At 43.4% G+C, this 13,611-nt stretch overlaps 1 protein-coding gene across 1 annotated transcript in view; it reads right to left on the bottom strand.

Moving 5' to 3' along the window:
• LOC103593627 (laminin subunit alpha-3-like) overlaps window positions 1-13,611 on the bottom strand; it is an 89,833-nt gene that overhangs the window by 32,859 nt on the left and 43,363 nt on the right. The window contains exons 3-8 of the mRNA XM_008576645.1: window positions 10,145-10,262; window positions 9,309-9,427; window positions 7,962-8,132; window positions 4,995-5,086; window positions 1,720-1,828; window positions 1,682-1,688 (exon numbers count right to left, since the gene is read on the bottom strand). Coding sequence (XP_008574867.1) covers window positions 1,682-1,688; window positions 1,720-1,828; window positions 4,995-5,086; window positions 7,962-8,132; window positions 9,309-9,427; window positions 10,145-10,262 — 616 coding nt within the window. The remainder of the gene's footprint in view (window positions 1-1,681; window positions 1,689-1,719; window positions 1,829-4,994; window positions 5,087-7,961; window positions 8,133-9,308; window positions 9,428-10,144; window positions 10,263-13,611) is intronic.

The raw sequence follows: 13,611 nt of genomic DNA, 5'->3' as shown, positions 1-13,611 counted from the left end.
GAAATCAGACAAGCTATCCTGCAACTTGCAAAACAGGATGTGCACTTTATTATTTTTATTTCCTCTGTGGTTCCATGATTTTTTAAAAATTCAAGGCACTTATATTTATTATGTAAGTTATTTCTTAATAAGCCTTTTTATTTTGAATTGCATAATACAAATGAATTTTAAAAAGCACCCACAAAATGGATCCTAATAGGTCTGACTTCCACACACTGTTTTTGTAATTTTTAACCATATTGCCAAGTTTTAAACGGTTTAAAACTTATGAACAAAAATAAAAAACTGTTTTTCATATGTGTTGGATGAAGTGTGTCATTCACCAAAGGGTTCCACTAGTCTGGAAAACTAATCAAGTTGTGAATGTTGGACTTCATGTGATAACAGTTATTCAATTAAGATATTCTAAGGCTGTCTGGTTAGCTCAGCTGGTTACAGTGTGGTGTGATAACACCAGGGTCAAGGGTTCAGATTCTCGTACTGGCCAGCAGTCCAAAAAAAAAAAAAAAAAATCTTAAACCAGAGTCTGAAAGCACTGGAAGAAATGACCCCTGACTATACCTTCCCCCACTCTGGTCCCTTAATCCAGGGTGAGAAATGGGGACATCTGGAGAAGGAACCTGTCAGCTGTGACCATAAAGCGATAATGGCCATCCAAGTAACATCCCCAACTTAGAAATGCACCTGAGTGTTCACCTTCCCACAGTGTTAGCAACTCTCAAGACAATCTTCGAACTCCTCACATGAAATGCCTTCTAAGTAAGTTTACTGGTTGAAAGAGATCATCAGTCTTATCTCTTAATAGTTATAAAAAAATCTGGTCAAAAAATATAAAGTACAAATTATTACCCAACTAGTTCAACAAACCTGGGTCCAAATGCCTTTTGGTTATTTCATAAAAGCACATCCACTTTCAAATGCTAAGAATATTCAGAGGGGAAAAAAATGGGCCACAGTCTCTAAGGCCAATAGCTAAAAGTCACAAAAATGTTTTCAGCAATTGGAATAAATGAGTAGCTTCACAAAACGGTTTGGTTTAAAATGAAATCTATGGTTGGATGTCTTTGGGCTTGTTTGTTATCGTACTTTATACTACACCCGTCAGTTATGAGCAGCCCTTTTCCTTTCTTCTCTGGTCCCCTCCACGCTCCACCCGCCTCAGTCCTACCACATTCCTTCCGCACCCTCCTGCTCCCTTGATGCTTCCTGCTCCCTGTTCAGCACCAATCTCATCACCTTCTCCAGACCTTGGTCCTCAAAACAGTTAGGATTCCTAAGAAATGGTAAAGGGTTAAAATTTTATAGTGGCCAACATATTAAAGACACAGTGTGATCTGTGCATGTAGTAAATGTTTCATGAGTCTGAATAATTATTATTCCTGCTCTTTTTCTTTCATATTTCTATCTGAATTCAGAGAGGGGCACTTTTCCCTCCACTCTGTGTTTTTCTTTACAATAGACAGACCTGAGTCCTTAAGACTGGCTTGATCCCAGCCTTTTCATGAGCTCAGGGAAAACAGATGAGTCCCCAAGCAGAGAGGGAAGGAGACCACGTGCCCGGCCCCGCCTCACCTTCACACTCGTTGGTCTGCTCCCACGTGGCCGGCCGCCAGCGCTCAGGGAAAACAGATGAGTCCCCAAGCAGAGAGGGAAGGAGACCACGTGCCCGGCCCCGCCCCACCTTCACACTCGTTGGTCTGCTCCCACGTGGCAGGCCGCCAGCTTGGTCTGCTCCCACGTGGCCGGCCGCCAGCGCCTCTGATTGTACCCCACGCAGCAGCGATCGCACGTCTCCCCGCACGTGTGGTGCTGGCATTCACACCGAAACCTGGGCGTGTGGGCGAAGCACAACTCGGTTACTGACAAGTTTTGATAATAATCAGTTGTTCCTATGTGAAAAGGTGACACGTGAACACAGTCCTCATGGGCATCCATAGACTAATGACTGGGTAATGATGAGAACAAAGCATTTTGCACGTATAATTTCCAAGTCCCTTTACACATGGTGAAAGTAAGGTTCAGAGGGACTGAGATTCTTGTCGTAAGTCAAGTGGTAAGAAATAGCCAGATTTCAAACCTAAGCTGGACACCGAAGCCTCAGCTACATTATGTTACAAGAAATGAACAGATGAGCAAGCGAGTGCTGAGTTTACTGAGATACGTTAAGTATCCCATCTTCACAAAGATCGGGAGCCCTGTGAGAAAGGTCTGCTCAAGTTTCTTCCTCTCAACCTGGGGCTATGCACAAAGATGTACCAAATCAAAGAGACTGATAAGATCTCGGAGGACCCTGTTCCCAGAGGCTGTGCCAGTTCCATCGCAAGGCCAAAAGCTTATCACTCAGCCAGGCAAAGGGCTAAAAATCTAAGATTCCAAGCTCAAAGGAGTATACGTCTGTCTTAAAATTTTTCTAAGTTAAAATGAAATTGCCGTAGCCTTGGCATTGTATTAGAACTACAAGCTTTGAGCTCTAATCCATCTGAGCTTGAAAGAGGATTTAAACAGTTGTCTAAGAAGGCTCTCAGCTAGGCCTGTGGGGATTCCTTCAACTCTTCTCTAGTGGGACATGGGATGGCATATATTCAGTTACGCTCCTAAGAGAAGGTGTCAGCCTTCTCCCCGCTCATCTGCCTGTTAAACACATGGGCATAGATTTAACTGGCAGCATAGAACAGCTGGAGTCCAAATGGGCTCTTGACAGACAGGCAATTTCAGCTCACTGCTAATGAAATATTTGGCATAGAGCTTTAAGAAGGCTGGTTTAAGAACATATAGTCCAACTATACTCATGGAGGATTAAGATGGAGCACAGCAAAAAAAGGAGGTGGGTTCCTGACTGAGTCGTATTGACACCCCCAAATCATTGCTTTTCCTGACTCTTTCTCAGCCCAGACTGATGGTTGATATAGAAAATCTGTCCTACGTCTGCTGTAAAGATGTTATTAAAGATGTTGCTGATAAGAGAATCTTCTCCATTATGACCACCTTACTCCACCCCCAGAGAAAAACTCTTATCTGGTCCTAGCGTCAGCAATCATGTTCCCCTAAGCAACTGATTACTTTTTAGGTTATGATCATATTGAAATATGAAGCTGAACAGGTTTCCCTTTTTGAATTGCCTGCTAGGAAGCTCAGAATCCATGTGTGATCCCTTCATCTATCCATACATCAATGTCAGCATGGTGTGCATGCCTGGTTAAAGCCATCTTCTGTCTCTTCCTGAGTTCTGCCTGATTAGCAACTAACTTTTCCAATTTGTCCAGCCTTTGTTCCCTCCATGAACTCAGTGAATCCCTTTAAATATTAAGATTTTTTTTGTTCATGGATGTGGATCTCATCAGCATTTGTTCAAGGTCAGCCTATTGGGCAGAAGCAAACCTGCAGGCAGGGGAAGGCAAGGTAGTTGTGGTAGAGTGGTCCAGCAGCAAACTGAGCTTTTCACCAAGGCCTGGGGGGATAGCCTCTCCACTCACATGTACTGGGAGCAGTTAGCCACCCAGTACAGAACTCCTCCAGGTCTGCCAGGGTCAATAGGATTTGCCAGCCCTTCTAAGCGGGAAGCTCAGCCCCTCTCTAATGGCTTCTCCTTCTTCCCTACATGGTGCCATTTTGTCCCAGACTTAGGGACACTAGACATATCTCTTCTCTCCCCTCCCTCTAACTAAGGACTTATCTAACCTGACCTCTAGTGTCTTAGGGCCCTACTCTCCAGGAGGCTACATGGTGGAGATAGATTGATCATTGGTAAACAAGCCCTTGTCAATTAAAAGTTAATCGGTTGTTGTGTGAGCTCCCTCATTAGCACCACCTGCTCCCTGAAGGAGGGACAACAACGTTAGGGATTGTCACTGGTCAGAGAAGGGCTTCACAAAGCACACCATGTAAGTTGGTAGCTAACAATTACGCTTGAACACAGAGCCAGGCCTAAAGATGTACTAACCTGAATCTGACTAAAAGTAAAATATATTTCTGGTAAATGCTGCTCATTGGGGAATTGCAGACTTCAAATAAAACATTGAGAGAAAATTATTACTATATTCAGTCATTTCCAGCTCTTAAAAGTATCCCTCTTACAGTAACAACCTGACACATTGCTGAACACTTAACATTTAAGATTTATGCATCTTAGTGTATGCAAAATATACCTCAATTAAAAACAAAAAGGGTACATTCACATTCATAGCAGCATTATTCACATAGCCAAAAGGTGGAAGCAACCTAAGTGTCCCTCCATGGATGAATGGATAAACAAAATGTGGTATTTACATACAATAAAATATTATGCATCTTTAAAAGGGAAGGCAATCCTGGCACATGCTCAAAATGGATAAATCTTGAGGATATTATGCTAAATGAAATAAGCCAGTCACAAAAGGACAAATTCTATACGATTTTGTTTATATGAGGTACCTCAAATATTCAAGACAAAAAATAGTATAGTGGCTTCTAGGGAGTGGGGGTGGGAGGAATAGGGAGTTGTTTCATGGGCATAGAGTTTAAATTCTGCACGATAAAAAGAGCTCTGGAGACTGGTTGCACAACAGTGTGAATGTACTTAACACTACTGAACCACACACTTTAAAATGGTTAAGATGGTAAATTTTATGTTACTCATATTTTACCACAATTTTTAAAAAATGAAAAGGATTTGAAATGCATATCCCCGATCCCATTAAACCAGGAATGACAAACAAGTTTTATCTCTCTTGCCAACTCTAATCAATCGTTAGTGTTGGGGGGGAATTGGCGGCTGCCTCCCAGATCATCCAGGGAGTACTACGATTGATTAGCAATGTCTGCTACAGGCCCACTAGGGGCATGTGGGAGAAATAGAAGAGCTGGAGGAGGGGAGGCACGCACACCTCCTCCTTGTTGAGCCTGAAACATTCCTGTTGAGGGCAGAAACGTAGATACATATAGTGGGGTGCAAACATCCACTGAACCAATTAGACTTATGCACAGCAAAGCTAAAAAAGTCTGCACAATATACTCACAGGTTTTCAGGATTATTTGCATTGCACACTGCAGCGTGGCCATGGCAGACACACCGCCCACCAATGCTGATATCCTTTATGCTGTAATAATACTGGACAAAAGAAAACAGAATGCGTCAGCTTTGCTAAATAGCCACATGAACGTTCTCTTACTAATCTTTCCCCACATCTGTCTTGACTCTGCTATACTCTCGAGCCACTTCCCCTTGCCTACCTCAGCATGAAAGGAAGCGACATTTTGATGTAACTTATCTTACAAAATAAATGCCTTCCTCAATCAAGTGGAGTAACATACTGCCAGATTTGTCCATTTAAAAAAACCAAATGCTTTAAATGCATGGAGGGAATTCCCTTAGAAAAATATCATAATCTGTAGCCTAGTGCAAAGAGATTAGTGCTTCCAAGTTTAAATTTTTATGTAAATCTGGATTTTATAAACTGAACATATTTACTTACCAAAATAAATTTCTGTGCTAAAAATTTTGCATCTACTATGAGCAAAATACTGTCCCAGGCTCCAGAACGGGAGAGAATATTTACAAGGATGGATCAGATACAGCCTTGAGACTGGCAGGGTCCAGCAGCAGTTGCTGTAGTCTTGCTAGCTCAAGGTCAAAAAGGCCAAAGTCAGAGATCCTAGCTCCAAAAAGGCCAGACAGAGCCAGCTTCAGACCCAGCAGAGGATCAGCCCCTAAACCAGGCCAGAAATACACATAGGCCATCTCACAGACAGGTCACCTCTCCAGTATGCTGGAGGCCTTTCCACTATGCACAACAGGTGGCCTCTTCTCCAGCTTCCTTCCATCTCAGATCTGGCAGGAGACTGCACAGGATTTCTGAGGAATGTGGGGGCTGGAGAACAATCTTTCTCGTTGAGGCCGTGCTGTCAGTAGGAAGAATACTTGTCAGCAAGGAAGTCTGAATTCCCAAGGACAAAAGGGTTTTTGTATCTTTCTCAGTGTTGTTTTTGAGTGTAGTCACCCAAAAGAGTCCTCTTTATTCAAATGTTGGGGTTCTGTTCTGGTTCCCTGGTTAAAAACTTTAAAAGTGTCAATGCTTCTTGGCAACGTCTTACTTAATGTGAAGGTATTCACAACCCCTCTTGTTAATACTGGATAAAGTCAGTATGACCAGGGCTTTCTTTTTTTTTTTTTCCTTTTTGTCTTTTTTACCGACCCATAACGGGATCGCAACCCTCGGTGTTGCGCCCACACCGTGCTCAGCCAGTGAGCAGGAACCGGTCTCCACATGGGATCCGAACCCTCGGCGGGAGCGCACCACTGCACTCCCAAGCGGCGCACTCTCCAGTGCGCCACCGGGCCGACCCATGACCAGGGCTTTCTGTGACAAGTTAACATGCAGTGGCTTTCGTGCTGACTGCCATAGAAGTTTCTGTCCACGTGTGTTAGGGGTGGCAACAGCAAGAGAGAGAAGCACTGGATCACCTTCACCTGGCAGCGCATGTAATCTGTGTGATAGGATAGCTGGAGTCATATTTCTTCATTCAAGAAGCATCCTAGATTTGGAGGTCAAGATTATACACGTGGTACACTCCACAAAAAATTACTTAATGGGGAAACCTACATTCACCTAAGTGAAAAGAAATATACATAGATATGAGTGTGAATCTTGCAACCCACTAAAAGACAATTTAAGAAAAGAAAAAAGGTGATGAGGTACATTTGTGGCAAGAATCTAGAGCACCTGGAGGAATGGAAACACAGCCTAGCTGCAGCTTATCAGAAAGCCCAGCTCTCCCTTGTAAATATCCATCCTCAGATCCAACATAGTCCCCATCTCCACAGCAGCTCAGAGAGTGCTAAGGGGGCAGAAAATGCAGAAAATGGGCCACCTACACCCACGGTGCCTGGCCTTTCTGGAAAATGTTCAGAACTGGAGCAATACTTATGTTTTTTTTCTCTCTCTTCCTTTTCCAGCTCTCTGATATTACCTACATAAAAAGCCAAACTCTATAAGGTGCAGCAGGCATCTTCCATTCACCCTTCCGGGTCCACTCTCCACCTTTCTCCACCCTGACCTTTGCCCTGGGGCTGAACTTTATGGGCTGCAACCATGGGCTCTCTTGTCCTCTGGCTTCCTGTTGGGTTTGGCCAATGAGAGGCACTGGCAGGAGATCAGAGGGTGGGAGAAGAGTGAGCTCAGGGTATTCTGCTGGCCCCCTCTGTGCCAAGGAGACAGGGGTACTGCCCTGACACCAGGCAGTGAGAGGGGTTCAGGGTGTATATCCAGCACAGTACAGGTGCTCACCAATGTCCATGTTCTCCTCTTTTTCAGCTAGATGACATTATGCAGCCTCCTTGCATCTAGGTGAAGCTATAATATGGCCAATTCTCGCCAGTGAAAGTGACCTATATGGTTAGGAGTGGGTGGATCTTCTCACACTCTTTCTTCTCTCATCTGCTGACCAGATATAGGGTATCCAGAGGAGGATTCTGAGGTCCCACAGGATGGCTCCACCTTTAGATGGAAAGATCCTGGTTCCCTGAATGACTGTGTGGAACCAATCTCACCACATAGGACTGTGACATGAGCAAGAAATAAGCCTCTATTTTGTTAAGCCTCTGAGATTGGAGATTTGGGGTTATAATAATTCCCTGAATGACTGTGTGGAACCAATCTCACCACATAGGACTGTGACATGAGCAAGAAATAAACCTCTATTTTGTTAAGCCTCTGAGATTGGAGATTTGGGGTTATAATAATAGTTAGCCCATCCAGACTAATATCAGTCTGACAATAATCTTGCCTTCCATCCTCTTTGAATATAATGGTTTTTCTTCAAACAGCCAAACTTCTAATTATATCTAGTATTTCAGACAAGAACCACCCTCATGCCTACACCATTACTGGCTGTAAAGTTTACTTAAAAGAGTTCAAGGCAATTAATTTGATAAGCAAAAAAAGTAACAAATACTGCTGACCAGGCATTTGAAAAACACTACTCACCCGCCGAGTAACAGTTGGATCTCGCTGTGCTTTGGAGATGAGGTGTCCAAGAAGAGTGTTGGTTCTGAGAAAACGCAAGCGGATGTTTGTTGCTTTGGTAAATTCCCTCAGGGTGTGAGAGAAAGTAAAATTTTTTGCACCTGGACGCCGATTTATCAAGGACACCACAACCTAAAATAATCACATGCATATAAAGAGGAAAAAAGTCTTTTCATCAAAATTCAGTAGCAAGTAACTAAAAATAACTCACATGCCCCAAAGCATTTGGTTTCTTTGAGCCATGAAATGTTTGTAGGTGGTCTTGGATCTTGTTTATGTCTAAAAAGATCACTGCTAGTTCCATCTCCCTTCCCCCCTCCTGGTTCCAAGTTCTGGCAATATGTCCTTGAAATCTGGGCTCTCAAGAGATGTTACCATTTCATTTTCAAACCTTTTTTTCTATCAGTGTAGTTGTAGGGCTGTGGCACACTATGAAATATCAAAGATATAATGTTAAAATCTGTAAATATAAGGAAAAAACTTTGTCACGCTACATAAAAGAAACAAAGCTAAAGTAATTTAAAAATCTAAATGAGGTGGAAAACAGGAAGTCTCTGGATATAAAGTTGGCAGCAATGGAGGCAAAAAAAGAAATATCTATACAAAACTTGGGTTCTGTTTTAAAGTCCAAGTCTCAATCCTTTGAAACGTGAGCCACTCACCAGGCATCAGAAGATACTGGATATAGCTGCTCAAGTAAGATCTCTCTACTTAAAGAGAGGGAGACTGATGCCCTTTAAAAAAGTTTACTTGAAACTCGGTTCATATTCATTATGGCTTCACAATTTCATGGAATTCTCTGATTTTCCCCACTTCTGATTGCCCACCTCCTAACAGCCAGACTGACTTTGCAAGGGCCAAATGCAACCCCAAAGGGACAGCAACATTTTGCTTCCCAACAGATTACGCCCACCCAGCCAAGAGAGATCAGGAGTTAATGCTGCCACCCACCCCTCATCTCCTCTCTCTTGCTGGGGATAACGTGAAGAGGTGGGAGAGGTAATCACTTCAGTCACCAGCAACTCACTTTCTAAATTTACCTCCAAATAGGAGAGTACAAGACCTGTGGGCCTGGAATTCCAAATCCTGACTTTCTGGGGAGAGGTCAAGACCCCAAACAGAATTACCAACCCAATCTATCCTGGGAGTCCTTGAATCAATTCCTTTACTGTTTAGTCCCAAGCACTGGTTTCCATCTGGATCGATGTTAAATCGTTTTGAAAGTATAAGCTTCATGATTATGAAAAATTTTACATCCTCATGTTCATCTCTGAGTCTTATCTCTCACAGCCTCCCAAATCTACTTACCTCACCATTTTCCAAAGGTACAATATGGGAATATTCAGTAACACAAAGTACATCGTCATCCTGGGTGATAGCCACATTTGCCTCCTGCCCAAATTGTTCCAAACAGTCTCCTTTAGAATCTAGGAAGAAAATATTTTAATATTATAAAATAAAATATTTTCATTGTGTTGTAAATCTCCTAAGAAGCCTTGTGTTTCCTTAAGAAAATACATGAAAAGAGAAAGAACGGAGAAGGATTTAAGAGTTTTAGACAAAAGCTTAGAATAAAGTTTTTAATTCGTGAATGAAAATACCAAGCCATTTCAGGCCACTTGACTTCCGGCAGCAATGTTTGCAGCTGTGATGCTAACGCCTCATGCCTCATTAAGTGAGTTTACCCTCTAAGGAGCCTTATGGAAAACCCAGTGCTTTTGTAAGCAAAATTCCTATCCATCTCAACTCATCATAGGGTTCAGAGACACTAATATTCTTCATTAGTGAAAATAACAGGGTCAAGGTAAGTAATGCACAATGCAGGACCCATAAAGATGGAACGTGGCTCCTAATTCTACGTATAAGGAAAAGGACTGGTGCTGTGGCCCAGTTATAGGTACACTGCTTCCCCCCACTGTTATCATGAAAGAAGTTGCAATCTCAGTTGTTCATGTGGTATCCTTGGAATTATTGAAGACATCCCATACTTGAGAAACGGAGATGTTCTGAGAATTATTTAGGAGGTTAAAATTACCAGTCCCTAACTAGCCATACTGAGAGTCTAATTTTCTAATTAAATCCATAGTCTTGATCTGTTGCAAATATTCAAAGCCCCTCATAATATGGTAGGCAAGATTACTTACGAGCAAAATATTGCCATGGTGAGTAGGTGTTTCCAAAGTCCACAGATCTTTCCAAAACCCAAAGATCAGGGCGAGGAGAATTTGCAAATTTGATTAAAACATAGGCCACATGGAATAGCTGATAAAGCAAAAAGAGACACAGTTATTAAAGTCACCTAATCTAGCCACAGCTTTGACCGTCTCTATATGATGCCAATTCCCAAAGCAACACGTCCAGCCACAACTCCTCTCCCAAGACCCAGATCCTTATTTCTAAGTGCCTATTGTAAAGCAAAAAGAGACACAGTTATTAAAGTCACCTAATCTAGCCACAGCTTTGACCGTCTCTGTATGATGCCAATTCCCAAAGCAACACGTCCAGCCACAACTCCTCTCCCAAGACCCAGATCCTTATTTCTAAGTGCCTATTAGACACCCCTACCTGGGTGCAGCCTCTAAAGCTCATTATTTTCCAACCAAAATGATTATCTTTGGGCCGAGCCCGTGGCGCACTCGGGAGAGTGCAGCGCTGGGAGCGCAGCGACACTCCCGCCGCAGGTTAGGATCCTATATAGGAATGGCCAGTGCGCTCACTGGCTGAGTGCAGGAAATGATTATCTTTGGGCCGAGCCCGTGGCGCACTCGGGAGAGTGCAGCGCTGGGAGCGCAGTGACACTCCCACCGCAGGTTCGGATCCTATATAGGAATGGCTGGTGCACTCACTGGCTGAGCGTAGTGTGGGCGACACCACACCAAGGGTTGCAAAAAAAAAAAAAGACAAAATGATTATCTTTCTTTCCACACCAAATAAACAAATTGATCACCATTTTATCACACCTCAACCAACATGCCCTTGAATTTCAACCAGACTACATGGCATCTTAAAGTCCATACACTCAGAGAAGTCTGATAGCAAGCAATGGTAATTGTGTCCTAAGCCCTTCCAGGACCAAGAGCCAATGGTCCAGCCCAGAGCATCTCCAGGGTGTGTCATAACCCCGGGTTTCAGGCGTTGGAGATCTGAGACCTGAGCTGTGTTTGCAGGGGTGGTAGAACCTCCTTTCCTGTGCCATCTCCACTGGTCTCTTCTTTTACCAATTTGGTCTCCCTCATTAATTTTTTTTTCACCTGGCCAGGATGATGCAATATGAAAGAGACAAAGTGGGGCTTTGGTCCTGCTTTCTTTGCCTCCCACTCTTGAACCCCGAGTGTCTCCCATGGGGACCCCAGGATCTCCTTGCAGTTTATTCCCGTCCCCTTCCATCAAAACTTATCTGGCTTGAATTTTAAACCCTGAGGTTCTATATATTTCCCAAAGAGCCTGATAGGACAATGAATACAGGTGTTAAACAAATGTGTGTTAACATGTTTATAAGCGAGGATTATTCCCATGTCCCAATTCCCCTGGCCCTCAGGTAACAAATTTATCAGTGACTTTCTGAGGAACCCCGTCCCCCCCCCACACACACCTATTAACTATTCTGCTACAGCCATTTGAACAGTGAGCTTGTCTAGTCAGGGAGGGAGCACCTCAGACCCCGTGGATTTTTTCTTGCCTAGAAAAAAAAAGGGGGGGAGTTTCATCATAATATTTTTCACATATGATAGTATGGTAAGAGTCACGCATTAAAAAAAAAGAAAAGAAAAAAGACAAAGAAAGGTCTGAGAACTACTACCTAATATAAACATTCTAAACCCCAAACTAGAAATCAAAATCTCTAGGACAATGGTCCTCAACTTTTTGGTCTCCAGACTCCCTTACACTTTTAAAAACTATCAAGGACTCCAAAAAGCTTTTGTTTATGTGTGTTCCATCTATTAATATGCTCCATATTAAAATTAAAGTTGAGAAAATTTTGCCCCTCTGCCCAGAAGCAGGCAAGAGAGCACACCTTGGGTTCTAGGCAGGAGCCAAGGGCAGTACCCCACTGCCAAAAAGCAGGCAAGAGAGCATGCCAACAATACCACTTCCATGTGGGGGGCCCACCACAGCCACGGCTGCCAAAACTGTGGCACAACACCACAGCAGCAGCCACAGTGACTGTGCAGGTGGCCCACTGGACACTCAACTGCATTGATACAAGGAGAGTCAACAGTGGAGACCAGAAAAAGATGTATCTCACCTCACCTCAAAGCCCACTCCAGAGTAATAGAAGGAGCAACTGCTCTATCAGATGATCAGACATCAACATAGAGATATTAGAAATACAAAAACCCAAGAAAATATGACAGCACCAAAGAATACAGTGATTCTCAAATACTAGACCCTATAGAGCAGGAAATCCTTGAAATGACTGAAAAGGAATTCCGGGCAACAATCTTAAGGAAACTCACAGAGATATGAGAAGACTCATACAACATAATGAAATAAGAAAAACAATCTAGGATATGAAGGAAGAAATTTACAAGGAAATTAATACCTTAAAAAAGAGTTTAGCAGAACTCGTGGAACTGAAAGATTCCTTTAATGAAATAAAAAACACAACTGATAGCTTAAGCAGTAGGCTAGAACAAGCACACAAAAGAATTTCTGATTTTGAAAAGAGTCTTTTCTTTTCTTATTTTTTTTTCTTCCTTTTTGTCTTTTTTCGTGACCGGCAACAGATCGCAACCCTCAGTGTCACGCCCGTACCGGACTGGGACCGGCAACGGGATCGCAACCCTTGGTGTTGCTCCCGCAACTCGCTCAGCCAGTGAGCGGCCGGTCTCTATGTGGGATCCGTACCCTCGGCAGGAGCGCCACCACACTCCCAAGCAGTGCACTGTAGCAGTGCGGCCGCCACACTCCCAAGCAGCGCACTGTAGCAGTGCACCACCGGGCCGGCCCGAAAAGAGTCTTTTCTAAATAAACCAGGCAGACAAAAAAAAAAAGGGAAAAAAGAATTTTTAAAAATGAAGACAATCTAAGAGACTACCTTAAGTGCACAAACATTTGAATCATAGGTGTTCCAGAAGGGGAGGAGAAAGGAAAAGGCATGGAAAACCTATTCAACTAAATAATAATAGAAAAATTTCCAGGTATGGGGAGAGACATGCACCTTCAGATCCAGGAGGCTAAAAGATCCCCAAGCAGATTCAACCCAAAAAGTCCTCTCCAAGACACGTTATAGTCAAACTGGCAAAGCTCAAAGACAAAGAGAGAATCTTAAAAGAAGCAAGAGAAAAGCATCAAGTCACCTATAAGGGAGCCCCTATCAGACTAACAGCAGACTTCTCAACAGAAACTCTACAGGCCAGAAGAAAATGGGTGATATAGGGCCGGCCCGGTGGCACACTGGAGAGTGCACCGCTTGGGAGCACGGCGGCGCTCCCGCCGAGGGTTCGGATCCCATGTGGAGACCGGTTCCCGCTCACTGGCTGAGCACGGTGCGGGCGCAACACCGAGGGTTGTGATCCCGTTGCCGGTCTCCGGTACGGGCGCGACACCGAGGGTTGCGATCCCGTTACCGGTCAGCAAAAAAGACAAAAAAAAAAAAAAAAAAAAAAAA

The sequence above is a fragment of the Galeopterus variegatus genome, unplaced genomic scaffold (assembly GCF_000696425.1).
Source record: "Galeopterus variegatus unplaced genomic scaffold, G_variegatus-3.0.2 Scaffold1383, whole genome shotgun sequence".
NCBI classification, from domain to species: Eukaryota; Metazoa; Chordata; class Mammalia; order Dermoptera; family Cynocephalidae; genus Galeopterus; species Galeopterus variegatus.
This window is presented reverse-complemented; position numbering and strand designations above follow the sequence as displayed.